The sequence below is a fragment of the Oncorhynchus tshawytscha genome, linkage group LG13 (assembly GCF_018296145.1).
Source record: "Oncorhynchus tshawytscha isolate Ot180627B linkage group LG13, Otsh_v2.0, whole genome shotgun sequence".
Classification (NCBI taxonomy): Eukaryota; Metazoa; Chordata; class Actinopteri; order Salmoniformes; family Salmonidae; genus Oncorhynchus; species Oncorhynchus tshawytscha.
Genome location: NC_056441.1, coordinates 85933038 through 85960843, shown reverse-complemented (window position 1 = coordinate 85960843; position 27806 = coordinate 85933038). Strand labels below are relative to the sequence as shown.

Sequence of the window (27806 nt, the reverse complement as noted above, 5' to 3'; positions counted from 1 at the left end):
TTTGGATGAATAGGTAAAATACTAGTCTTGGACACGTCAAATTGCAGAGGGAGATTTGGAGAGAGAAAGACAGAGGGGTGGAGAGAGAGACAGAGAGGGAGGGAAGAGAGACTGAGAGGGAGAGAAGAGAGAGAGACGGAGAGGGAGGGAAGAGAGAGAGATGGAGAGGGAGGGAAGAGAGAGAGACAGAGAGGGACGGAAGAGAGAGATGGAGAGGGAGGGAAGAGAGAGGGAGAGACAGAGAGGGAGGGAAGAGAGAGAGACAGAGAAGGAGGGAAGAGAGAGAGATGGAGAGGGAGGGAAGAGAGAGACGGAGAAGGAGAGAAGAGAGAGAAGAGAGAGGAGGGAAGAGAGAGAGCTGGAGAGGAGGGAAGAGAGAGAAACGGAGAAGGAGGGAAGAGAGAGAGACGGAGAAAGAGGGAAGAGAGAGAGACAGAGAAGGAGGGCAGAGAGAGAGACGGAGAGAGAGAGAGACAGAGAGGGAGGGAAGAGAGAGAGAGACGGAGAAGGAGGGAAGAGAGAGAGAGAGAGACAGAGAGGGAAGGAAGAGAGAGAGAGTGACGGAGAAGGAGGGAAGAGAGAGAGACGGAGAGGGAGGGAAGAGAGACAGAGGTGAATAAAAAAAAAGGTCCTTAAGTTTCCAGCTGGAATGAAAACAGTGCTGACTGCCAGCTGAGTGCCAGGATGGAAAATCACTCTCTCCTGTCTCCACTTCTCTACTTTACCTCATTTACCCTCCCTCATCTCTCTCCTCTCCTTCACACCCTCTCCTCTCTCCACTCCTTCACACTCTCTCCTCTCTCCTCTTCTTCATACTCTTCTCCTCTCTCCTCTCCTTCACCCACTCTCCCTCTCTCCACTCCTTCACCCTCTCTCCCTCTCTCCTCTCCTTCACTCTCCCTCTCTCCTCTCCTTCACACCCTCTCCTCTCTCCTCCTTCACACCCTCTCCTCTCTCCTCTTCTTCACCCTCTCTCCCTCTCTCCTCTCCTTCACCCTCTCTCCTCTCTCCACTCCTTCACCCCTCTCCTCTCTCCTCTCCTTCACCCTCTCTCCCTCTCTCCTCTCCTTCACCCTCTCTCCTCTCTCACTCCTTCACACCCTCTCCTCTCTCCACCCTTCACCCTCTCTCCCTCTCTCCTCTCCTTCACACCCTCTCCTCTCTCCTCCTTCACACCCTCTCCCTCTCCACTCCTTCATACTCTTCTCCTCTCTCCACTCCTTCACCCTCTCTCCTCTCTCCACTCCTTCACACCCTCTCCCTCTCTCCTCTCCTTCACCCTCTCTCCCTCTCTCCTCTTCATCACACTCTCTCCCTCTCTCCTCTCCTTCACACTCTCTCCCTCTCCCTCTCCTTCACCCTCTCTCCCTCTCTCCTCTTCATCACACTCTCTCCTCTCTCCACTCCTTCACCCTCTCTCCCTCTCTCCTCTCCTTCACCCTCTCTCCTCTCTCCACTCCTTCACACCCTCTCCTCTCTCCACTCCTTCACCCTCTCTCCCTCTCTCCTCTCCTTCACACCCTCTCCTCTCTCCCTCCTTCACACCCTCTCCCTCTCCACTCCTTCATACTCTTCTCCCTCTCTCCACTCCTTCACCCCCTCTCCCTCTCTCCACTCCTTCACACTCTCTCCCTCTCTCCTCTCCTTCACCCTCTCTCCTCTCTCCCTCCTTCACACCCTCTCCCTCTCTCCTCTCCTTCACCCTCTCTCCCTCTCTCCTCTTCATCACACTCTCTCCCTCTCTCCTCTCCTTCACACTCTCTCCCTCTCTCCTCTCCTTCACCCTCTCTCCCTCTCTCCTCTTCATCACACTCTCTCCTCTCTCCTCCCTTCACCCTCTCTCCCTCTCTCCTCTCCTTCACCCTCTCTCCTCTCTCCTCCTTCACACCCTCTCCCTCTCTCCTCTCCTTCACCCTCTCTCCCTCTCTCCACTCCTTCACCCTCTCTCCCTCTCTCCTCTCCTTCACCCCTCTCCTCTCTCCACTCCTTCACCCTCTCTCCCTCTCTCCTCTCCTTCACCCTCTCTCCCTCTCTCCACTCCTTCACCCTCTCTCCCTCTCTCCTCTCCTTCACACCCTCTCCTCTCTCCTCTCCTTCACCCTCTCTCCCTCTCTCCACTCCTTCACCCTCTCTCCCTCTCTCCTCTCCTTCACACCCTCTCTCTCTCTCTCCTTCACCCTCTCTCCCTCTCTCCTCTCCTTCACACCCTCTCCCTCTCTCCACTCCTTCACACCCTCTCCTCTCTCCCTCTCTCCTCTCCTTCACTCTCCCTCTCTCCTCTCCTTCACCCTCTCTCGCTCTCTCCCCTCCTTCACTCTCCCTCTCTCCTCTCCTTCACAGTCTCTCCCTCTCTCCTCTCCTTCACCCTCTCTCCCTCTCTCCTCTCCTTCACAGTCTCTCCCTCTCTCCTCTCCTTTACAGTCTCTCCCTCTCCCTCTCTCCTCTCCTTCACCCTCTCTCCCTCTCTTCTCTCCTTCACCCTCTCTCCCTCTCTCCTCTCTTTCACCCACTCTCCCTCCCTCATCTCTCTCCTCTCCTTCACACCCTCTCCTCTCTCCTCTCCTTCACTCTCCCTCTCTCCTCTCCTTCACACTCTCTCGCTCTTTCCCCTCCTTCACTCTCCCTCTCTCCTCTCCTTCACAGTCTCTCCCTCTCTCCTCTCCTTCACCCTCTCTCCCTCTCTCCTCTCCTTTACAGTCTCTCCCTCTCTCCTCTCCTTCACCCTCTCTCCCTCTCTCCTCTCTTTCACCCTCTCTCCCTCTCTCCTCTCCTTCACACTCTCTCCCTATTCTCCTCTCCTTCACCTCTCTCCCTCTCTCCTCTCCTTCACTCTCACTCTCTCCCCTCCTTCACCCTCTCTCCCTCTCTCCTCTCCTTCACTCTCCCTCTCTCCTCTCCTTCACACTCTCTCGCTCTCTCCTCTCCTTCACTCTCCCTCTCTCCTCTCCTTCACACTCTCCCTCTCTCCTCTCCTTCACCCTCTCTCCCTCTCTCCTCTTCATCACACTCTCTCCCTCTCTCCTCTCCTTCACCCTCTCTCCCTCTCTCCTCTCCTTCACCCTCTCTCCCTCTCTCCTCTCCTTCACCCTCTCTCCTTCTCTCCTCTTCATCACACTCTCTCCCTCTCTCCTCTCCTTCACAGTCTCTCCGTCTCTCCTCTCCTTCACTTTCCCTCTCTCCTCTCCTTCACACTCTCTCGCTCTCTCCTCTCCTTCACTCTCCCTCTCTCCTCTCCTTCACACTCTCTCCCTCGCTCCTCTTCTTCATACTCTCTCCCTCTCTCCTCTCCTTCACCTTCTCTCCCTCTCTCCTCTTCATCACACTCTCTCCCTCTCTCCTCTCCTTCATACTCTTCTCCTCTCTCCTCTCCTTCACACTCTCTCCCTCTCTCCTCTTCATCACACTCTCTCCCTCTCTCCTCTCCTTCACCCTCTCTCCCTCTCTCCTCTCCTTTACCCTCTCTTCTTCTCTCCTCTTCATCACCCTCTCTCCCTCTCTCCTCTTCATCACACTCTCTCCCTCTCTCCTCTCCTTCACCCTCTCTCCCTCTCTCCTCTTCATCACAGTCTCTCCTCTCTCCTCTCCTTCACCCTATCTCCCTCTCTCCTCTTCATCACAGTCTCTCCTCTCTCCTCTCCTTCACCCTATCTCCCTCTCTCCTCTTCATCACACTCTCTCCCTCTCTCCTCTCCTTCATACTCTTCTCCTCTCTCCTCTCCTTCACACTCTCTCCCTCTCTCCTCTTCATCACACTCTCTCCCTCTCTCCTCTCCTTCACCCTCTCTCCCTCTCCCCTCTCCTTCACCCTCTCTCCTTCTCTCCTCTTCATCACCCTCTCTCCCTCTCCCCTCTCCTTCACCCTCTCTCCTTCTCTCCTCTTCATCACCCTCTCTCCCTCTCTCCTCTTCATCACAGTCTCTCCTCTCTCCTCTCCTTCACCCTATCTCCCTCTCTCCTCTTCATCACAGTCTCTCCTCTCTCCTCTCCTTCACCCTATCTCCCTCTCTCTCTCCTTCACCCTATCTCCCTCTCTCCTCTCCTTCACCCTATCTCCCTCTCTCCTCTCCTTCACCCTATCTCCCTCTCTCTTCCTCTTCACAGTCTCTCCTCTCTCCTCTCCTTCACCCTATCTCCCTCTCTCCTCTCCTTCACCCTCTCTCCCTCTCTCCTCTTCATCACACTCTCTCCCTCTCTCCTCTCCTTCACCCTCTCTCCCTCTCTCCTCTCCTTCACCCTCTCTCCCTCTCTCCTCTTCATCACACTCTCTCCCTCTCTCCTCTCCTTCACAGTCTCTCCGTCTCTCCTCTCCTTCACTCTCCCTCTCACCCCTCCTTCACCCTCTCTCCCTCTCTCCTCTCCTCTCCTTCACTTTCCCTCTCTCCTCTCCTTCACACTCTCTCCTCTCTCCTCTCCCTTCACCCTATCTCCCTCTCTCCTCTTCATCACACTCTCTCTCTCTCCTCTCCTTCATACTCTTCTCCTCTCTCCTCTCCTTCACACTCTCTCCCTCTCTCCTCTTCATCACACTCTCTCCCTCTCTCCTCTCCTTCACCCTCTCTCCCTCTCCCCTCTCCTTCACCCTCTCTCTTCTCTCTCTCTTCATCACCCTCTCTCCCTCTCCCCTCTCCTTCACCCTCTCTCCTTCTCTCCTCTTCATCACCCTCTCTCCCTCTCTCCTCTTCATCACAGTCTCTCCTCTCTCCTCTCCTTCACCCTATCTCCCTCTCTCCTCTTCATCACAGTCTCTCCTCTCTCCTCTCCTTCACCCTATCTCCCTCTCTCCTCTCCTTCACCCTCTCTCCTTCTCTCCTCTCCTTCACCCTATCTCCCTCTCTCTTCTTCTTCACAGTCTCTCCTCTCTCCTCTCCTTCACCCTATCTCCCTCTCTCCTCTCCTTCACCCTCTCTCCTTCTCTCCTCTCCTTCACCCTCTCTCCCTCTCTCCTCTTCATCACACTCTCTCCCTCTCTCCTCTCCTTCACCCTCTCTCCCTCTCTCCTCTCCTTCACCCTCTCTCCCTCTCTCCCTCTCTCCTCTCCTTCACCCTCTCTCCTTCTCTCATCTCTTTCACCCTATCTCCCTCTCTCCTCTTCATCACCCTCTCTCCCTCTCTCCTCTTCATCACACTCTCTCCCTCTCTCCTCTCCTTCACACTCTCTCCCTCTCTCCTCTCCTTCACCCTCTCTCCCTCTCTCCTCTTCATCACAGTCTCTCCTCTCTCCTCTCCTTCACCCTCTCTCCCTCCCTCCCTCCCTCCCTCCCTCCCTCCCTCCCTCCCTCCCTCCCTCCCTCCCTCCCTCCCTCCCTCCCTCCCTCCCTCCCTCCCTCCCTCCCTTCATCTCCTTCTCCCTCCCTTTCTCTCTATCTCTCTCTCTCTCTCTCCCTCCCTCTCATTCTCCCTCTCTCTCTCCCTCTCTCTCTCTCTCTCTCTCTCTCTCTCTTCCTCCCTCTCCTTCTCCCTCCCTCCCTCCCTCCCTCCCTCCCTCCCTCCCTCCCTCCCCCTCCCTCCCTCCCTCCCTCCCTCCCTCCCTCCCTCCCTTTCTCTCTCCCTCTCTCTCTCTCTCTCCCTCCCTCTCATTCTCCCTCTCTCTCTCCCTCTCTCTCTCTCTCTCTCTCTCTCTCCCTCCCTCTCCTTTTCCCTCCCTCCCTCCCTCTCCTTTTCCCTCCCTCCCTCCCTCCCTCCCTCCCTCCCTCCCTCCCTCCCTCCCTCCCTCCCTCCCTCCCTCCCTCCCTCCCTCCCTCCCTCCCTCCCTCCCTCCCTCCCTCCCTCCCTCCCTCCCTCCCTCCCTCCCTCCCTCCCTCCCTCCCTCCCTCCCTCCCTCCCTCATTCTCCCTCTCTCTCTCTCTCTCTCTCTCTCTCTCTCTCCCCCCTCCCTCCCTCCCTCCCTCCCTCCCTCCCTCCCTCCCTCTCTCCCTTTCTCTCTCCCTCTCTCTCTCTCTCCCCTTGCTTTCACTCTGGAGTAATTTAAGGTGAAGAAATGACTTCCAACTAAGCATTTTCCTTCCCCCTATCCATTTTCTTCTTGTTCACTGTTTCGCTTTCTTTCTTTCTTTCTCAATCTCTCTCTCACACAGAACACAGGAACAGAACACGTTGATTTGATTTGATTTGATTTGATTTGAACATGCTATACACAGCCAGGTTACTCTGTTTTCAGATTGTTGCATTTGAAGGAGAGTTAGAATCTTTCGACTGTTTGGATGTAACCGTGGTGATAGGTTCTATGGTGCTATACACAGCCAGTAACCATGGTGATAGGTTCTATGGTGCTATACACAGCCAGTAACCGTGGTGATAGGTTCTATGGTGCTATACACAGCCAGTAACCATGGTGATAGGTTCTATGGTGCTATACACAGCCAGTAACCATGGTGATAGGTTCTATGGTGCTATACACAGCCAGTAACTGTGGTGATAGGTTATATGGTGCTATATACAGCCAGTAACGGTGGTGATAGGTTCTATGGTGCTATATACAGCCAGTAACCGTGGTGATAGGTTCTATGGTGCTATACACAGCCAGTAACCGTGGTGATAGGTTCTATGGCGCTATATACAGCCAGTAACCGTGGTGATAGGTTATATGGTGCTATATACAGCCAGTAACGGTGGTGATAGGTTCTATGGTGCTATATACAGCCAGTAACCATGGTGATAGGTTCTATGGTGCTATACACAACCAGTAACGGTGGTGATAGGTTCTATGGTGCTATACACAGCCAGTAACCATGGTGATAGGTTCTATGGTGCTATATACAGCCAGTAACCGTGGTGATAGGTTCTATGGTGCTATACACAGCCAGTAACCGTGGTGATAGATTCTATGGTGCTATACACAGCCAGTAACCATGGTGATAGGTTCTATGGTGCTATACACCGCCAGTAACCGTGGTGATAGGTTCTATGGTGCTATATACAGCCAGTAACGGTGGTGATAGGTTATATGGTGCTATATACAGCCAGTAACGGTGGTGATAGGTTCTATGGTGCTATATACAGCCAGTAACCGTGGTGATAGGTTCTATGGTGCTATACACAGCCAGTAACCATGGTGATAGGTTCTATGGTGCTATACACCGCCAGTAACCGTGGTGATAGGTTCTATGGTGCTATATACAGCCAGTAACCGTGGTGATAGGTTCTATGGTGCTATACACAGCCAGTAACCGTGGTGATAGGTTCTATGGTGCTATATACAGCCAGTAACCGTGGTGATAGGTTCTATGGTGCTATACACAGCCAGTAACGGTGGTGATAGGTTCTATGGTGCTATATACAGCCAGTAACCGTGGTGATAGGTTCTATGGTGCTATACACCGCCAGTAACGGTGGTGATAGGTTCTATGGTGCTATATACAGCCAGTAACCATGGTGATAGGTTCTATGGTGCTATATACAGCCAGTAACCGTGGTGATAGGTTCTATGGTGCTATATACAGCCAGTAACGGTGGTGATAGGTTCTATGGTGCTACATACAGCCAGGTCATCTGTAATTCAAGTCAGTATTTGACGTCCCATCCATGTCTGAGGACGTTGGGAGATGAGGTGGAAACCGGCCATTAGGGGCAACAGTGAGCGCTGTGACCTTCAGGTAGATGTCAGTTTTTCTAGGGCGTTGTGGACAGGAATGGCGGATGGTTGTAAACATCTGCCACCGATTCCAAAGGGTGAAAGTTCAAATCCAGTGACAGAAAAGATTCATAGAGTTCATTTAGAGTTCATGCCTAAAATTAACACTTCAAAAATGATACATTTTACAAACATGGATGAAGGTCTAATTTTGAATTGTGACTGTAAGATCTGGTTGGCTGTACATACTCAGCTCTGAGACCCTACAGCTGAACTTCAGCAGCTTGTGTTACCCAGGAGCCTGGCTCCTCCCCACGTCCCTGTTCCTCCTGGACATCTCTTCATTAGTGTAAAAAAATGTAGGTTAGGCTGGGGGAGTGGCCCCGTTTTAGCAGCAGGTTATGAAGAGAGTGACACATGAGCATCAGGGACACCAATTTGACTATCGTACACACAGACTACAACGCTGTGAGATAAAACACCAACATGTGGGTTTGTAGTGGGCTGGTGTGTGTGTGTGTGTGTGTGTGTGTGTGTGTGTGTGTGTGTGTGTGTGTGTGTGTGTGCATAATCATATGTGTGTACAATTAGCATGTTAGCCTGTCTGAACATACAGCATTAGGCTCAGCCAGCCAGATTCCCTGGGCTCCGGTCATTACCGTAGCTATCTGGTATTACAGGATGACGGTGGTTCAGTATAGTAACATCTTCAGCCTGTGGCAATGGGAAATGGGTCCATCCATTATTCATTCAGGCTAAGATGTTTATTGATGAGTCCTTTAGGTATATATTCCCTACACGTAAGAGTCATTCTTCAACAGTCCCATCCACCTCGGAGAATCAGTCACCGTTTGGTCTGGTACGATTGACAGTACGAGCTTTCAAAACACGTCATGAACATCAACTGGCGATGAAGAGGGGTGATAAATGGCATCCACACCAGTCTGTCTCTTGGAGCCCCGGTCTACTGAAGTCATGTTAGCGTATTTTCAACGTCCTGTGCTCACAGGGCGTTGAAGTGTCGATGTTATCCCCCCAGATGCTGAGTGACAGCAGTCAGCCAGCCAAGGAGTGTCATTCTGCCTCCTGGCCTCTCCTACCGCTTCAGGCAGGATTGATTTGTGAGCTATTGCTTTGTCTTTGCTTGTGTGTTCTATAGCTGTGTGTTCTATAGCTGTGTGTTCTATATAGCTGTGTGTTCTATAGCTGTGTGTTCTATATAGCTGTGTGTTCTATAGCTGTGTGTTCTATATAGCTGTGTGTTCTATAGCTGTGTGTTCTATATAGCTGTGTGTTCTATATAGCTGTGTGTTCTATAGCTGTGTGTTCTATATAGCTGTGTGTTCTATAGCTGTGTGTTCTATAGCTGTGTGTTCTATATAGCTGTGTGTTCTATAGCTGTGTGTTCTACATAGCTGTGTGTTCTATAGCTGTGTGTTCTACATAGCTGTGTGTTCTATAGCTGTGTGTTCTATATAGCTGTGTGTTCTATAACTGTGTGTTCTATAGCTGTGTGTTCTATATAGCTGTGTGTTCTATATAGCTGTGTGTTCTATAGCTGTGTGTTCTACAGCTGTGTGTTCTATATAGCTGTGTGTTCTATATAGCTGTGTGTTCTATATAGCTGTGTGTTCTATAGCTGTGTGTTCTATATAGCTGTGTGTTCTATATAGCTGTGTGTTCTATATAGCTGTGTGTTCTATATAGCTGTGTGTTCTATATAGCTGTGTGTTCTATAGCTGTGTGTTCTATATAGCTGTGTGTTCTATAGCTGTGTGTTCTATATAGCTGTGTGTTCTATATAACTGTGTGTTATATATAACTGTGTGTTATATATAACTGTGTGTTATATATAACTGTGTGTTATATATAACTGTGTGTTCTATAGAGCTGTGTGTTCTATAGAGCTGTGTGTTCAATATAGCTGTGTGTTCTATAGCTGTGTGTTCTATAGCTGTGTGATCTATAGCTGTGTGTTCTATATAGCTGTGTGTTCTATATAGCTGTGTGTTCTATATAGCTGTGTGTTCTATATAGCTGTGTGTTCTATATAGCTGTGTGTTCTATATAACTGTGTGTTCTATATAGCTGTGTGTTCTATAGCTGTGTGATCTATAGCTGTGTGTTCTATATAGCTGCGTGTTCTATATAGCTGTGTGTTCTATATAGCTGTGTGTTCTATATAGCTGTGTGTTCTATATAGCTGTGTGTTCTATATAGCTGTGTGTTCTATAGCTGTGTGATCTATAGCTGTGTGTTCTATATAGCTGTGTGTTCTATAGCTGTGTGTTCTATATAGCTGTGTGTTCTATAGCTGTGTGTTCTATATAGCTGTGTGTTCTATAGCTGTGTGTTCTATATAGCTGTGTGTTCCATAGCTGTGTGTTCTATAGCTGTGTGTTCTATATAGCTGTGTGTTCTATATAGCTGTGTGTTCCATAGCTGTGTGTTCTATAGCTGTGTGTTCTATATAGCTGTGTGTTCTATATAGCTGTGTGTTCTATATAGCACTGTGTTCTATATAGCTGTGTGTTCTATATAGCTGTGTGTTCTATAGCTGTGTGTTCTATAGCTGTGTGTTCTATATAGCTGTGTGTTCTATATAGCTGTGTGTTCTATAGCTGTGTGTTCTATAGCTGTGTGTTCTATATAGCTGTGTGTTCTATATAGCTGTGTGTTCTATAGCTGTGTGTTCTATATAGCTGTGTGTTCTATAGCTGTGTGTTCTATATAGCTGTGTGTTCTATATAGCTGTGTGTTCTATATAGCTGTGTGTTCTATAACTGTGTGTTCTATAGCTGTGTGTTCTATAGCTGTGTGTTCTATATAGCTGTGTGTTCTATATAGCTGTGTGTTCTATATAGCTGTGTGTTCTATATAGCTGTGTGTTCTATATAGCTGTGTGTTCTATATAGCTGTGTGTTCTATAGCTGTGTGTTCTATATAGCTGTGTGTTCTATATAGCACTGTGTTCTATATAGCTGTGTGTTCTATATAGCTGTGTGTTCTATATAGCTGTGTGTTCTATAGCTGTGTGTTCTCTATAGCTGTGTGTTCTATATAGCTGTGTGTTCTATATAGCTGTGTGTTCCATAGCTGTGTGTTCTATAGCTGTGTGTTCTATATAGCTGTGTGTTCTATATAGCTGTGTGTTCTATATAGCTGTGTGTTCTATATAGCTGTGTGTTCTATAGCTGTGTGTTCTATATAGCTGTGTGTTCTATATAGCTGTGTGTTCTATATAGCTGTGTGTTCTATAGCTGTGTGTTCTATAGCTGTGTGTTCTATATAGCTGTGTGTTCTATAGCTGTGTGTTCTATAGCTGTGTGTTCTATAGCTGTGTGTTCTATATAGCTGTGTGTTCTATATAGCTGCTGTGTGTTCTATATAGCTGTGTGTTCAATATAGCTGTGTGTTCAATGTAGCTGTGTGTTCTATAGCTGTGTGTTCTATATAGCTGTGTGTTCTATAGCTGTGTGTTCTATAGCTGTGTGTTCAATATAGCTGTGTGTTCTATAGCTGTGTGATCTATAGCTGTGTGTTCTATATAGCTGTGTGTTCTATAGCTGTGTGTTCTATATAGCTGTGTGTTCTATAGCTGTGTGTTCTATATAGCTGTGTGTTCTATGTAGCTGTGTGTTCTATAGCTGTGTGTTCTATATAGCTGTGTGTTCTATAGCTGTGTGTTCTATATAGCTGTGTGTTCTATATAGCTGTGTGTTCTATATAGCTGTGTGTTCTATAGCTGTGTGTTCTATATAGCTGTGTGTTCCATAGCTGTGTGTTCTATAGCTGTGTGTTCTATATAGCTGTGTGTTCTATATAGCTGTGTGTTCTATAGCTGTGTGTTCTATATAGCTGTGTGTTCTATAGCTGTGTGTTCTATATAGCTGTGTGTTCTATAGCTGTGTGTTCTATATAGCTGTGTGTTCTATATAGCTGTGTGTTCTATAGCTGTGTGTTCTATATAGCTGTGTGTTCTATATAGCTGTGTGTTCTATAGCTGTGTGTTCTATATAGCTGTGTGTTCCATAGCTGTGTGTTCTATAGCTGTGTGTTCTATATAGCTGTGTGTTCTATATAGCTGTGTGTTCTATAGCTGTGTGTTCTATATAGCTGTGTGTTCTATAGCTGTGTGTTCTATATAGCTGTGTGTTCTATAGCTGTGTGTTCTATATAGCTGTGTGTTCTATAGCTGTGTGTTCTATATAGCTGTGTGTTCTATATAGCTGTGTGTTCTATATAGCTGTGTGTTCTATAGCTGTGTGTTCTATAGCTGTGTGTTCTATATAGCTGTGTGTTCTATATAGCTGTGTGTTCTATATAGCTGTGTGTTCTATATAGCTGTGTGTTCTATATAGCTGTGTGTTCTATAGCTGTGTGTTCTATATAGCTGTGTGTTCTATATAGCTGTGTGTTCTATATAGCTGTGTGTTCTATAGCTGTGTGTTCTATATAGCTGTTCCTTCTCCCTCTCCCTAGAGCTGGATCCAGCTACTTTAAGTGCTCCTGGTTCCCACACGTTTATTGGCATTTTTAGCTCTGTGTGTGTGTGTGTATGTGTGTGTGTGTGTATGTGTGTATGTGTGTGTGTGTGTGTGTGTGTATGTTCATGACTGAATCACCACCGGGAACACACAGGCCTGGGCATGTGATGAGAGACGTAAGGAAGGAGGGAGCTAGGCAGAGATGGAGTGGGTTGTCTCTCACCCCTCCTTGGTGTGATAGGGGGGAGGGAGGATGATATAGTGATAGTTCATTGGGTCTTCACAGAGATCTCCTGCCAACTTTCCAATTGGTCTCAAGGCGTTCGCATGCTTCCCACCCGAAACAGTTGATATATATTATTATGAGGACATTTTGTGACGTTTTTGTTCATTTTGGGCTAGATTTTCTCTGCTGTTCAGGCACACAACATTTTTCCTAGAGGCCGAAGCACCCCTTTGTCGGTGATTGGTCAACAGTAGGGATTCTTTAATAAAGTCTATGTTGTCATTCAACTAGAGACGATTCATTTTCATTCACATTTTTCCACTTGAGAAATACTGCCCCAAACATCTTAGTTAGATGTAAAATTGCTTGACTGAGATCTCTGCAAAACGTCAAAATGAACGACAGATTGTCGAACAGGGAGGGGCCAACGGAATAGGGAGGGGCCAACTGAACCGGGAGGGGCCAACTGAACCGGGAGGGGCCAACTGAACTGGGAGGGGCAAACTGAACTGGGAGGGGCCAGCTGAACTGGGAGGGGCCAACTGAACTGGGAGGGGCAACTGAACTGGGAGGGGCCAGCTGAACTGGGAGGGGGCAACTGAACTGGGAGGGGCCAACTGAACTGGGAGGGGCCAGCTGAACTGGGAAGCATGCTGATGCCTTTCATGTTTTACTATTTTCTTGGCCATTTGAGTCAGGTCAGGACTAGGCCTCTCAGTACTGTAGAAGAGGAAGAGGGTAAAGAGATGGAAGCAAATTATGCTTGAATTCAGCAGTGTAGAGGAGAGAGGGCCAATCTGACTGTTTCTTATTTAATGGGGTTGTCTTTATCCTCTTTAAATATTTATCCTCTATGCCTTTACCTCTATTGTTCTTTACATCTGTCGTGTCTTTGGTATCATTAAAGTGAAGACTGTTATTTTATCAAATCAATTCTCTGTAATTATTTTTACTTGATTAAACTAATCATGTAAATGTAATTAACTAGGAAGTCGGGGCACCAAGGAAAATCTTCAGATTACAAAGTTATAATTTTCCTAATGTAACTTTTCAGATATTTTAATATCTGATCAATTAGTCTTCTAATGAATTAATTATTATTTACCTCACTTTAGTCATTCCAAACATTGTAAATTGTTGGTTATCTGCACAAACCCAGTCTTCACTATTAATCATCCATACATCAATTGTCTCAATCATTTATTTATTAACTAATTAAATGATCACCGAAATGCACATACAAACAAACAGAGTAGATATGGTTAGAAGGAAATGATAGGGGATGTGCCGTACTGGGCTAAACCGATATGACGGCTTGGTAGACAAAGAGACTGAGACAAAGAGACTGAGAAGGGCGTGAAAGACTAAACACAGTTGATATTTATAATATTTGAAAAACGAATCCTTTGCACCTGAACACTCACTCATTCAAGAATAATTGCAATATATATATATTTACGCTCAGTGTGTCGTCATGATCTCTGCTGAAATCGTCCTTTTCTGTTAGAAAGTTCATCCGAGATTCTCTCTGCGTCCCTGGAGTCTTTGGTTAGGGTGGATTACCTCAGAGTAACATTCAGAAATGTTCTTATAGAATATATGTTTCGGCGGTTGTCGGTCTTCACATTCAATGGTACATAATTCCTAGCTGCAGACTAGTAATTAGTATAGAAGATTTGCTCTTATTCTGTCGGTATCGATAGACTCAGAGTTTAACCACGTGGTATGGTTAAGAATTCAGAAACAGAGGAATGCATGGTCTCTACTCAAACCTTAGCCCTCTCGGCCCTCGAGGTGCGCTTGGTCTCTACTCAAACCTTAGCCCTCTCAGTTCTCGAGGTGCGCTTGGTCTCTATTCAAACCTTAGCCCTCTCGGTCCTCGAGGTGCGCTTGGTCTCTATTCAAACCTTAGCCCTCTCGGTTTTGGAGGTGCGCTTGGTCTCTATTCAAACCTTAGCCCTCTTGGTCCTCGAGGTGCGCTTGGTCTCTACTCAAACCTTAGCCCTCTCGGTCCTCGAGGTGCGCTTGGTCTCTACTCAAACCTTAGCCCTCTCGGTTCTCGAGGTGCGCTTGGTCTCTATTCAAACCTTAGCCCTCTCGGTCCTCGCCCTCTCGGTTTTGGAGGTGCGCTTGGTCTCTATTCAAACCTTAGCCCTCTCGGTTATCGAGGTGCGCTTGGTCTCTATTCAAACCTTAGCCCTCTCGGTTCTGGAGGTGCGCTTGGTCTCTATTCAAACCTTAGCCCTCTTGGTCCTCTCAAACCTTAGCCCTCTCGGTCCCGAGGTGCGCTTGGTCTCTACTTATCGCCCTCTCGGTTCTCGAGGTGCGCTTGGTCTCTATTCAAACCTTAGCCCTCTCGGTTCTCGAGGTGCGCTTGGTCTCTATTCAAACCTTAGCCCTCTCGGTTCTCAAGGTGCGCTTGGTCTCCATTCAAACCTTAGCCCTCTCGGTTCTCGAGGTGCGCTTGGTCTCTATTCAAACCTTAGCCCTCTCGGTTCTCGAGGTGCGCTTGGTCTCTATTCAAACCTTAGCCCTCTCGGTTCTCGAGGTGCGCTTGGTCTCTATTCAAACCTTAGCCCTCTCGGTTATCGAGGTGCGCTTGGTCTCTATTCAAACCTTAGCCGTCTCGGTTCTCGAGGTGCGCTTGGTCTCTATTCAAACCTTAGCCCTCTCAGTTCTGGAGGTGCGCTTGGTCTCTATTCAAACCTTAGCCCTCTCGGTTATCGAGGTGTGCTTGGTCTCTACTCAAACCTTAGCCCTCTCGGTTATCGAGGTGTGCTTGGTCTCTATTCAAACCTTAGCCCTCTCGGTTATCGAGGTGCGCTGGTCTGAAGGGAATTCCTCCAGTTGGAGGTTATATTCGTAACAGTAGAAAGGCTGTCCCATGATGCCAGATCAATGTCTGTGCTCATGGGGCGGGCCAATGACTTAGTTGAACTTTAAAGGGAATTGGATTCTCTTTCATGAAACAGTTTAAAATCACATTACAAAAATCTTTACTCATTCATTTTATACAACAATTAGATGCAAATATCATAACGGAGACTCTTGTATAAACAGAGTTATGGTAATGTGGCTGTATTGTCTCTCAATGAGGTCACAAACTTTAAACAAAATGGACCGGTCATAACTGGATTCTCCACCGACCGGTTACACATTCTCCAAAACATGGATATTGTTCAGTTCTCAAGTTCTGTGAGGTAGAAGAAGTTCCTTTGTTCTACTGTGAACTTTTCTCTCTATATACTGCATGAGGGAGAGAGTCTCCTCCAGGAATTCACAACCTGAGATAACAGAGCCTGGGTGTAGGGAGAAGAGAGAGAGAGAGAGAGAAAGTTGAGAGAGTGAGAGAGAGTTGGTGCTTGCTATATCCAAAGAGGGCCACCTCTTTACTCTCTGTCTTTACCTCTTTACCTCTTCATCCTCTTTCTCTTTACTTCTTCATCTATTTACCTCATTATCTCTTAACCCCTTTATCTCTGTATCTCTTTATCCTCTTAATTCTTCATATCTCTTTCCAACTGATTCATCTTTGTGTCTTTACCTCTATCTTCTTTACCCCTTTACCTCTTTCCCTCTTTATCCACTAGGCTACATGGGACGGCAGGAAGCCTAGTGGTTAGAGTTCTGGTGTTACGCTCGTCGTTGGATGATAAATGATCTGACCAAGATGCAGCGTGGTATGCGTACATTCTCTCTTTATTTGAAAACGTAACACCGGGAAAAAAACAATGAATTCCATCCTCTGAAACACACCAACATCGAAACAGAAAACCCACCCTAATCACACCCTGACCAAACCAAATAGAGAAATAAAAAAGCTCTCTAAGTTCAGGGCGTGACAGTAACCCCCCCAAAGGTGCGGACTCCGGCCGCAAAACCTGACTCTATAGGGGAGGGTCCGGGTGGGCATCTATCCTTGGTGGCGGCTCCGGTTCGGGACGTAGCCCCCATTCCGCACGCTGATCACTCCGCTTCCGTGGAACCGGACCGTGGATCATCGCCGGAGACTCCGGACTGCCGACCGGATCATCACTACAGGCTCTGGGACATGGATCATCACTACAGGTTCCGGGACATGGATCATCACTACAGGCTCCGGGACATGGATCATCACTAAAGTCTCCGGGACATGGATCATCACTGGAGGCTCCGGGACATGGATCATCACTACAGGCTCCGGGACATGGATTATCACTGGAGGCTCCGGGACATGGATAATCACTGGAGGTTTCATGCGTGGAGCCGGAACAGGTCTCACCGGACTGAGGAGATGTACTGGAAGCCTGGTGCGTGGAGCTGCCACAGGGCTTACCAGGCTGGGGAGACACACATGATGTCCTCCACTCCGGGGCACGCTGCTTGGTTCCATTGGTGGTGGGATCTTCTGTTACGCTCGTCGTGATAAATGACTGTACCAAGGTGCAGCGTGGTAGGCGTACATTCTCTCTTTATTTGAAAACGTAACACCGGGAAAAAAACGATGAAACCAAACCGAACATAAAGCTAGTCGTGCATAAAGCAACAAACAAAGACAAGATCCCACATATCCAAAAAGGAAACTGACAACTTATATCTGATTCCCAATCAGAGACAACGATAGAAAGCTGCCTCCGATTGGGAATCAAACACACCAACATAGAAACAGAAAACGTAGATTGCCCACGCAAATCACACGCTGATCTAACCAAATAGAGAAATTAAAAGGCTCTCTAAGGTCAGGGCGTGACAGTTGGACTAGTAACCGAAAGGTTACAAGATCGAATCCCGAGCTGACAAGGAGAAAATCTGTTGTTCTGCACCTGAACAAGGCAGTTAACCCACTGTTCCCCTGTAGGCCGTCATTGTAAACAAGAACTTGTTTTTAACTGACTTGACTAGTTATATAAAGGTCAAATAATTATCTTTATTTCATTTTTCTCTTTTCTTTTTACCCCCAAACACACACACACACACACACACACACACACACACACACACACACACACACACACACACACACACACACACACACACACACACACACACACACACACACACACACACACACACACACACACACACACACACACACACACACACACACACACACACACACACACACACACACACACACACACACACACACACACACACACACACACACACACACACACACACACACACACACACACACACACACACACACACACACACACACACACACACACACACACACACACACACACACACTCTTCCCTTCTCGCACACACTCTCACACACACACACACACACACACACCTCACACACTCTACTCACTCTCTCTCCTCTCTCTCTCTCTCTCTCTCTCTCTCCTCTCTCTCTCTCTCCTCTCTCTCTCTCTCTCTCCTCTCCTCTCCTCTCCTCTCCTCTCCTCTCCCTCTCCTCTCTCCCTCTCCTCTCCTCTCCTCTCCTCTCCTCTCCTCTCTCTCCTCTCCTCTCCTCTCCTCTCCTCTCCTCTCCTCTCCTCTCCTCTCCTCTCCTCTCCTCTCCTCTCCTCTCCTCTCCTCTCCTCTCTCTCTCTCTCTCTCTCTCTCTCTCTCTCTCTCTCTCTCTCTCTCTCTCTCTCTCTCTCTCTGTGAACTGGTCTAGACCATCCCTGTCTCATCCCTCTTGGCTCTCAGCCCAGAATGTTGCTGCAACAATCGCCCGGTCTGATTGGTTCTCACCCAGGTCAAAGTCTGTTTCAATGAGTGAGGGAGGGGGAGCATTTGATTTTCACACAGACTCCATCTCTTCTCTCTCTTACCTCTCTGTCTATTTCTCTCTCTCCCTGTCTCTCCCACCCCCCTTCTTAATTTAAAAACATTTGCTGCGTGGTGCTTCATTGTAAGCGATATGATCTTATATTTGACTTTCCAGTCGAGAGACTGGCAGTTGGTGTTAGGGCCTCTGGTGAGTTAGTGTGTGTGTGTGTGTGTGTGTGTGTGTGTGTGCATTAATATGTATCAGTATGTATTAGTGTGTTTGTTTCCATTTGTCTCTGTTAAATGCTGACTGCCTCTCCTCTCCTCTCCTCTCCTCTCCTCCTCTCCTCTCCTCTCCTCTCCCTCTCCTCTCCTCTCCTCTCCTCTCCTCTCCTCTCCTCTCCTCTCCTCTCCTCTCCTCTCCTCTCCTCTCCTCTCCTCTCCTCTCCTCTCCTCTCCTCCCATAGACAGAAGTGCCTTGCCTGAAGCCTGTAGCTGTGTGGACCTTCTAGACCACACCAGGAGCCCAAGGACTGCCATCCCTGCCAGCTGAACCTTCTGATCCCTGGTCCCGGGTGGTGCCCCCATCCTTACCCATAATCCTTGCCTGCCAGCTGAACCTTCTGATCCCTGGTCCCTGGTGGTGCCCCCATCCTACCCATAATCCCTGCCAGCTGAACCTTCTGATCCCTGGTCCCTGGTGGTGCCCCCATCCTACCCATAATCCTTTCCTGCCACGTCTACCACCTCTCTGGAACTGTCTCGGCTCCCTTGTAGCCTGACTGTGACAACACATAGGATTTTCTTCCTTCTGTGTGGGTGAGAGGGGACTGTCCTCCCGCTGTCCCTCCCTCCACTCCGCCCCCTGCTACCTGCTCCCTCGGCACAACATGGGCCAACCCGATCAATAATGTGTTTCGCCATCCATCTCGCCTGACAGTTCAGCTGAGGAAAGTGAGAGAGAGAGGAGTACAGAAGTTGGAACCGCCTGTACAAAGCAAGCTTTCGTCAGTGCCACCAGCCCAGTGTCAGGCACTGGAGGAATCTCATCAGCCCCAGTAACAGGTTCATAGGATGGGCAATAGATCCTAGCAGAGGTCCTGGCTCACATCCAAAAACAGGCCTCGGATAGAAAACACCTTCTGATTGGCTTGTTTCATTTTGATTTCTCTCAGTGACATTAGAAACAAACTTTCATCACACATTCTGAGACATCACATTCTGCCTGGATATCCGTTGCTCTTAATCGGCTACTTCTGCCTGGTTCAAAATGGCGGTAAACCTGACACCTATTCGGGACACAAAATGGCTGACTCTGGAGGTGTGTCGTGAGTTCCAAAGAGGGACGTGCTCACGACCAGACAGCGAGTGTAAGTTTGCCCACCCTGCCAAGAGCTGTCAGGTGGAGAATGGACGAGTCATCGCCTGCTTTGACTCCCTCAAGGTGAGTCCTTACCTGATTATGGATCTCTGAAGGTCCCACTCTGGCTTTAGGGTGAATTGTCTTTGGAGTCCACGCTCTCCCTGGTGGTTGAACATACCTGTCATGCAACGTATTACCTGACTGTTTCAATCGCTGTCAGCTTGTTCTTGAGGCAGGACACACATGAAGAGGAAGGTGCATGTGATGTGGATAGAGAGATCAGGATGAAGGAAAAGCAATACATGTCAGGAGCTCCTGCAAGAGGAAGCTGTCTGTAAGGAGAGAGATATCACTATAGAGGTTCATATAGACTTGGCTGGTCTATAAGGAGAGATATCACTATAGAGGTTCATATAGACTTGGCTGGTCTATAAGGAGAGATATCACTATAGAGGTTCATATAGACTTGGCTGGTCTGTAAGGAGAGAGATATCACTATAGAGGTTCATATAGACTTGGCTGGTCTATAAGGAGAGATATCACTTTAGAGGTTCATATAGACTTGGCTGGTCTATAAGGAGAGATATCACTATAGAGGTTCATATAGACTTGGCTGGTCTGTAAGGAGAGATATCACTATAGAGGTTCATATAGACTTGGCTGGTCTATAAGGAGAGATATCACTATAGAGGTTCATATAGACTTGGCTGGTCTGTAAGGAGAGATATCACTATAGAGGTTCATATAGACTTGGCTGGTCTGTAAGGAGAGATATCACTATAGAGGTTCATATAGACTTGGCTGGTCTATAAGGAGAGATATCACTATAGAGGTTCATATAGACTTGGCTGGTCTGTAAGGAGAGATATCACTATAGAGGTTTATATAGACTTGGCTGGTCTATAAGGAGAGATATCACTATAGAGGTTCATATAGACTTGGCTGGTCTGTAAGGAGAGATATCACTTTAGAGGTTTATATAGACTTGGCTGGTCTGTAAGGAGAGATATCACTTTAGAGGTTTATATAGACTTGGCTGGTCTGTAAGGAGATATATCACTATAGAGGTTCATATAGACTTGGCTGGTCTGTAAGGAGAGATATCACTATAGAGGTTCATATAGACTTGGCTGGTCTATAAGGAGATATATCACTATAGAGGTTCATATAGACTTGGCTGGTCTGTAAGGAGAGATATCACTTTAGAGGTTCATATAGACTTGGCTGGTCTGTAAGGAGATATATCACTATAGAGGTTTATATAGACTTGGCTGGTCTATAAGGAGAGATATCACTATAGAGGTTCATATAGACTTGGCTGGTCTGTAAGGAGAGATATCACTATAGAGGTTCATATAGACTTGGCTGGTCTATAAGGAGAGATATCACTATAGAGGTTCATATAGACTTGGCTGGTCTATAAGGAGAGATATCACTATAGAGGTTCATATAGACTTGGCTGGTCTATAAGGAGAGATATCACTATAGAGGTTCATATAGACTTGGCTGGTCTGTAAGGAGATATATCACTATAGAGGTTCATATAGACTTGGCTGGTCTGTAAGGAGAGATATCACTTTAGAGGTTCATATAGACTTGGCTGGTCAGTGTGTGTGTGTGTGTGTGTGTGTGAATAATAAGCAAACAAACATTTTATCAACTGGGGACATTTTGTTGGTCCCCACAAGGTCAAATGCTATTTCTAAGGGGTTTAGGGTTAAGGATAGAATTAGTGTTAGGTTAGAATTAGTGTAGAATTAGGTTTAGGGTTAGGAGCTAGGGTTAGTTTTAGGTTGGGTTAAGGTTAGGTTTTTGGGTTAAGGTCAGGTTTAGGGTTAGGGGTTATGGAAAATAGGATTTTCAATGGGACTGAATTGTGTATCCCCACAAGGTTAGCTGTACAAGACTGTGTGTGTGTGTGTGTGTGCAGTGGTAATGTGTAATTTTGGGGTCACACACTCATAGTGGGGTCTCATTCAGCCCACAGGGCTCTCTGTAATTCACTGTCTATTTCTGATCTGGCACAGACACACACTCCCACTAAATTGAGAGAAAGAGAGAGAGTAAGAGAGAGTAAGAGAAAGTTAAAGAGAGACAGAGACAGAGACAGAGACAGCCAGCCAGCCAGAAAGACAGACAGGCAGGCAGACAGACATACAGACAGACAGACAGACAGACAGACAGACAGACAGACAGACAGACAGACAGACAGACAGACAGACAGACAGACAGACATACAGACAGACAGACAGACAGACAGACAGACAGACAGACAGACAGACAGACAGACAGACAGACAGACAGACAGTAAAGGTGGCTACAGGCTTCACTTGACCTGCATGCATGTGGAAGGGCAGAGTCAGGTATCTTGGGGCAGCGCACAATTTTGTCCACATCGTCGTTGCGTTCCACCCAGAGAGGAAGTCTGCCATGTGTAGTGTATATCCACTAGGGGGCGCAAGAGTCGCTTACCAAGCAAGAGGGGCCGAGGCACTCATTTTGGCTCTTAGCTAGCGACGATATTTCCACATCCGGATACGGTGTCGTATATCTTTTTTGTTTCCAAATTCTAGCTAAAAATGTCTGGCTCGTCTGCTGTTCTATGCTTTATGGCTCTACTTTTAACCACAGAAGAAGAAGCAAACATGTCTCTATAAACTACGATTGCTGGTGAGTTCGTCCCGGCTGAACACTACAAGAGGCTACAAAGGAGAAAACACGTCTGTGTGAAGTATTTTCCAGGAAATAAATGTTCAATACTCTCAGATGTTGGTTGCTAGGTCTCACGACTTGCATCCCAGCTGCTTTGTACTCAGAATAATTATAATTTATCTGCAGGAACTGTCGACAGAAAACATATTAAAATCGGAGCTTCGGCAAACTCGGACAGCGATTACTACAACTGCAAGGGATTTTTCACAATGGTCCTGATGACAGTCCTGATGACAGTCTGTGATGTGAGGTATCATTTCATTATGATCGACATGGACCCATGTTGTCCTGATGACAGTCCTGATGACAGTCCTGATGACAGTCCTGATGACAGTCTGATGACAGTCCTGATGACAGTCTGAGGTGTGAGGTATCATTTCATTATGATCGACATGGACCCATGTTGTCCTGATGACAGTCCTGATGACAGTCCTGATGACAGTCCTGATGACAGTCTGATGACAGTCTGATGACAGTCCTGATGACAGTCCTGATGACAGTCTGATGACAGTCCTGATGACAGTCTGAGGTGTAAAGTACTTCCCTAAACTTAAACTTCCCTGTTTATACCAGAAGGGGTGTGGTGTAGACACAGGCGTGGGACCTTAAGGAGTGTGGTTTAGACACAGGGGTGGGACCTGAAGGGGTGTGGTGTAGACACAGGGGTGGGACCTGAAGGGGTGTGGTTTAGACACAGGGGTGGGACCTGAAGGGGTGTGGTGTAGACACAGGGGCGGGACCTGAAGGGGTGTGGTTTAGACACAGGGGTGGGACCTGAAGGGGTGTGGTGTAGACACAGGGCTGGAACCTGAAGGGGTGTGGTGTAGACAAAGGGACGGGACCTGAAGGGGTGTGGTTTAGACACAGGGGCGGGACCTGAAGGGGTGTGGTTTAGACACAGGGGTGGGACCTGAAGGGGTGTGGTGTAGACACAGAGGTGAGACCTGAAGAGGTGTGGTGTAGACACAGGGGTGGGACCTGAAAGGGTGTGGTGTAGACACAGGGGCGGGACCTGAAGGGGTGTGGTGTACACACAGGGGTGGGACTTGAAGGGGTGTGGTTTAGGCACAGGGGTGGGACCTGAAAGGGTGTGGTTTAGACACAGGGGTGGGACCTGAAGGGGTGTGGTGTAGAGACAGGGGTGGGACCTGAAGGGGTGTGGTTTAGACACAGGGGTGGGACCTGAAGAGGTGTGGTGTAGACACAGGGGCGGGACCTGAAGGGGTGTGGTTTAGACACAGGGGTGGGACCTGAAGGGGTGTGGTGTAGACACAGGGGTGGGACCTGAAGGGGTGTGGTTTAGACACAGGGGTGGGACCTGAAGGGGTGTGGGGTGTGGTTTAGAAACAGCGGCGGGACCTGAAGGGGTGTGGTTTAGACACAGGGGCGGGACCTGAAGGGGTGTGGTTTAGACACAGCGGCGGGACCTGAAGGGGTGTGGTTTAGACACAGGGGTGGGACCTGAAGGGGTGTGGTTTAGACATCTCTAGCTGTAGCTGACGGTTTTTGATGTGGATGGTTTTATTATGTTTCTTCGATTGACACACCTTTGAGTCAATAGACGTTTTATGTAGGACAGTGGGAGAGAGAGGGATATTCAGAGACACAACAATACTGTAAAGGTATACAGACACTCAGAAAACCATACTGTGAATACTAGTGATGTATATACACACTCATAAAGTCATACATTCAAAGATTAACACTGTCACACACACATAAAGACATGCTCATAAATCATTTTCCAGGGGACAGTGGGAGACTGGGTAGCTGGGGATGCCTCCAAGCTGGGCTTCACGTTACCTGGAAGCCCCTCTTAATAATGACACACACAGACACACACACAAGACCGGGCTCTGTTCTCTGTTCTCTGTTCTGTTTCCTATCAGATTGGCTGGCCAGTGTGCTATTCAGGGAAATAGTTGTAGCAGAGTAGTCTAGATGTCAGATCGAGGCCAAGGCCAAAGCAGTCTGGTGTTAGGAAAGGTTAGAAGGAGACGGTGTGTGTGTGTGTGTGTGTGTGTGTGTGTGTGTGCGTTTGTGTGCCAAAGTCAAGCAGGGTCAGAGCTATGCATTTCCAGTAAGTGTACAAACCCACATACACACACATGCACGTACACATAAATGCACACACATAAACATACACACTCACGTACGGACATACATTCATACATACACATCCAGATCTATGACTTCTTCTCCCAAAGCCAAGTCTGTTGTATGCACCCGTCTCATGTCCTTTTGACACAATGATATATTTCCTTGGATGGATTCAGAAGTAAGAGGGACAGAGAGAGAGGGGGTGGAGTTACAATAGTGAAACATGTGTAGTAAGATCTATTTCCTGTTTACACTATGCTGCTTCACTTAGCTTTGGATGCAAGGCTGAGGAGGGTACAGACGGGGCTGAGAGAGATGAAGGCTGAGGTGGGTACAGACGGGCTGAGAGAGATGAAGGCTGAGGAGGGTACAGACGGGGCTGAGAGAGATGAAGGCTGAGGTGGGTACAGACGGGCTGAGAGAGATGAAGGCTGAGGAGGGTACAGACGGGGCTGAGAGAGATGAAGGCTGAGGATGATACAGACGGGGCTGAGAGAGATGAAGGCTGAGGAGGGTACAGACGGGGCTGAGAGAGATGAAGGCTGAGGAGGGTACAGACGGGGCTGAGAGAGATGAAGGCTGAGGAGGGTACAGACGGGCTGAGAGAGATGAAGGCTGAGGAGGGTACAGACGGGGCTGAGAGAGATGAAGGCTGAGGTGGGTACAGACGGGCTGAGAGAGGTGAAGGCTGAGGAGGGTACAGACGGGGCTGAGAGAGATGAAGGCTGAGGTGGGTACAGACGGGGCTGAGAGAGATGAAGGCTGAGGAGGGTACAGACGGGGCTGAGAGAGATGAAGGCTGAGGAGGGTACAGACGGGGCTGAGAGAGATGAAGGCTGAGGATGATACAGACGGGATAAGAGAGATGAAGGCTGAGGAGGGTACAGACAGGGCTGGGCTAGAGAGGTGAAGGCTGAGGAGGGTACAGACAGGGCTGAGAGAGATTGAGGATTGAGGAGATAACAGACAGGGGCTGAGGGAGATGAAGGCTGAGGAGGGTACAGACGGGGCTGAGAGAGAGGTTGAGGAGGCTGAGGGGCTGAGGGTACAGACGGGCTGAGAGAGATGAAGTATGAGGAGGGTACAGACAGGGCTGATAGAGATGAAGGCTGAGGAGGGTACAGACGGGCTGAGAGAGATTAAGGTTGAGGAGATAACAGACGGGGCTGAGGGAGATGAAGGCTGAGGAGGGTACAGACGGGCTGAGAGAGATGAAGGCTGAGGAGGGTACAGACGGGGCTGAGAGAGATGAAGACTGAGTAGGGTACAGACGGGGCTGAGAGAGATGAAAGGAGGGAAGTGGGTACAGATGGGCTGAGAGAGATGAAGGGAGGGAAGTGGGTACAGACGGGCTGAGAGAGATGAAGGCTGAGGAGGGTACAGACGGGATGAGAGAGATGAAGGCTGAGGAGGGTACAGACGGGGCTGAGAGAGATGAAGACTGAGGAGGGTACAGACGGGGCTGAGAGAGATGAAAGGAGGGAAGTGGGTACAGATGGGCTGAGAGAGATGAAGGGAGGGAAGTGGGTACAGACGGGCTGAGAGACATGAAGGGAGGGAAGTGGGTACAGACAGGCTGAGAGAGAACACACACACACACACACACACACACAAATACACTTCTACCCCTGTCTATCCATCTTTACCCCTGTCTATCCACCTCTACCCCTGTCTATCCATCTCTACCTCTACCCCTGTCTATCCATCTCTACCTCTACCCCTGTCCATCAATCTCTACCTCTACCCCTGTCTATCCATCTCTACCCCTGTCTATCCATCTCTACCTCTACCCCTGTCTATCCATCCCTACCTCTACCCCTGTCTATCCATCTCTACCCCTGTCTATCCATCTCTACCCCTGTCTATCCTTCTCTACCCCGGTCTATCCATCTCTACCTCTACCCCTGTCTATCCATCCCTACCTCTACCCCTGTCTATCCATCTCTACCCCTGTCTATCCATCTCTACCCCTGTCTATCCATCTCTACCCCTGTCTATCCATCTCTACCCCTGCCTATCCTTCTCTACCCCTGTCTATCCATCCCTACCTCTACCCCTGTCTATCCTTCTCTACCTCTACCCCTGTCTATCCATCCCTACCTCTACCCCTGTCTATCCATCTCTACCCCTGCCTATCCTTCTCTACCCCTGTCTATCCATCTCTACCCCTGTCTATCCATCTCTACCCCTGCCTATCCTTCTCTACCCCTGTCTATCCATCCCTACCTCTACCCCTGTCTATCCATCTCTACCTCTACCCCTGTCTATCCATCCCTACCTCTACCCCTGTCTATCCTTCTCTACCCCTGTCTATCCTTCTCTACCCCTGTCTATCCATCTCTACCCCTGTCTATCCATCTCTACCCCTGTCTATCCATCCCTACCTCTACCCCTGTCTATCCTTCTCTACCCCTGTCTATCCATCTCTACCCCTGTCTATCCATCTCTACCCCTGTCTATCCATCTCTACCCCTGTCTATCCATCTCTACCCCTGTCTATCCATCCCTACCTCTACCCCTGTCTATCCTTCTCTACCCCTGTCTATCCATCTCTACCCCTGTCTATCCATCTCTACCCCTGTCTATCCATCTCTACCCCTGTCTATCCATCCCTACCTCTACCCCTGTCTATCCATCTCTACCCCTGTCTATCCATCTCTACCCCTGTCTATCCATCTCTACCCCTGTCTATCCATCTCTACCCCTGTCTATCCATCTCTACCCCTGTCTATCCATCTCTACCCCTGTCTATCCATATCTACCCCTGTCTATCCATCTCTACCCCTGTCTATCCATCTCTACCCCTGTCTATCCATCTCTACCCCTGTCTATCCATCTCTACCTCTACCCCTGTCTATCCATCTCTACCTCTACCCCTGTCTATCCATCTCTACCCCTGTCTATCCATCTCTACCCCTGTCTATCCATCTCTACCCCTGTCTATCCATCTCTACCCCTGTCTATCCATCTCTACCCCTGTCTATCCATCTCTACCCCTGTCTATCCATCTCTACCCCTGTCTATCCATCTCTACCCCTGGCTCTTATGAAGTAAATTAATATATATCTGGTAGGATTCTGAAATACAGTTAACAATTTAACCTGTTCAATTAACATTGTAACCTATTCAATTAATATAGTAACCTATTCAATTAACATTGTCACCTATTCAATTAATATAGTAACCTATTCAATTAATATAGTAACCTATTCAATTAACATTGTAACCTATTCAATTAACATTGTAACCTATTCAATTAATATAGTAACCTATTCAATTAACATTGTCACCTATTCAATTAATATAGTAACCTATTCAATTAATATAGTAACCTATTCAATTAACATTGTAACCTATTCAATTAACATTGTAACCTATTCAATTAATATAGTAACCTATTCAATTAATGTAGTAACCTATTAAATTAAAATTGTCACCTATTCAATTAACATTGTAACCTATTCAATTAATATAGTAACCTATTCAATTAACATTGTCACCTATTCAATTAATATAGTAACCTATTCAATTAATATAGTAACCTATTCAATTAACATTGTAACCTATTCAATTAACATTGTAACCTATTCAATTAACGTTGTCACCTATTCAGTTAACATTGTCACCTGTTCAATTAACATTG

At 47.8% G+C, this 27806-nt stretch overlaps 1 protein-coding gene across 1 annotated transcript in view; it reads left to right on the top strand.

The window, feature by feature from the left end:
• Positions 1 to 27806, top strand: part of LOC112236337 (muscleblind-like protein 1) — a 173759-nt gene that overhangs the window by 21060 nt on the left and 124893 nt on the right. The window contains 1 exon segment of the mRNA XM_042296465.1: positions 18456 to 19432. Within this exon segment, the coding sequence (XP_042152399.1) occupies positions 19259 to 19432 (174 nt within the window). The 5' untranslated portion in view covers positions 18456 to 19258.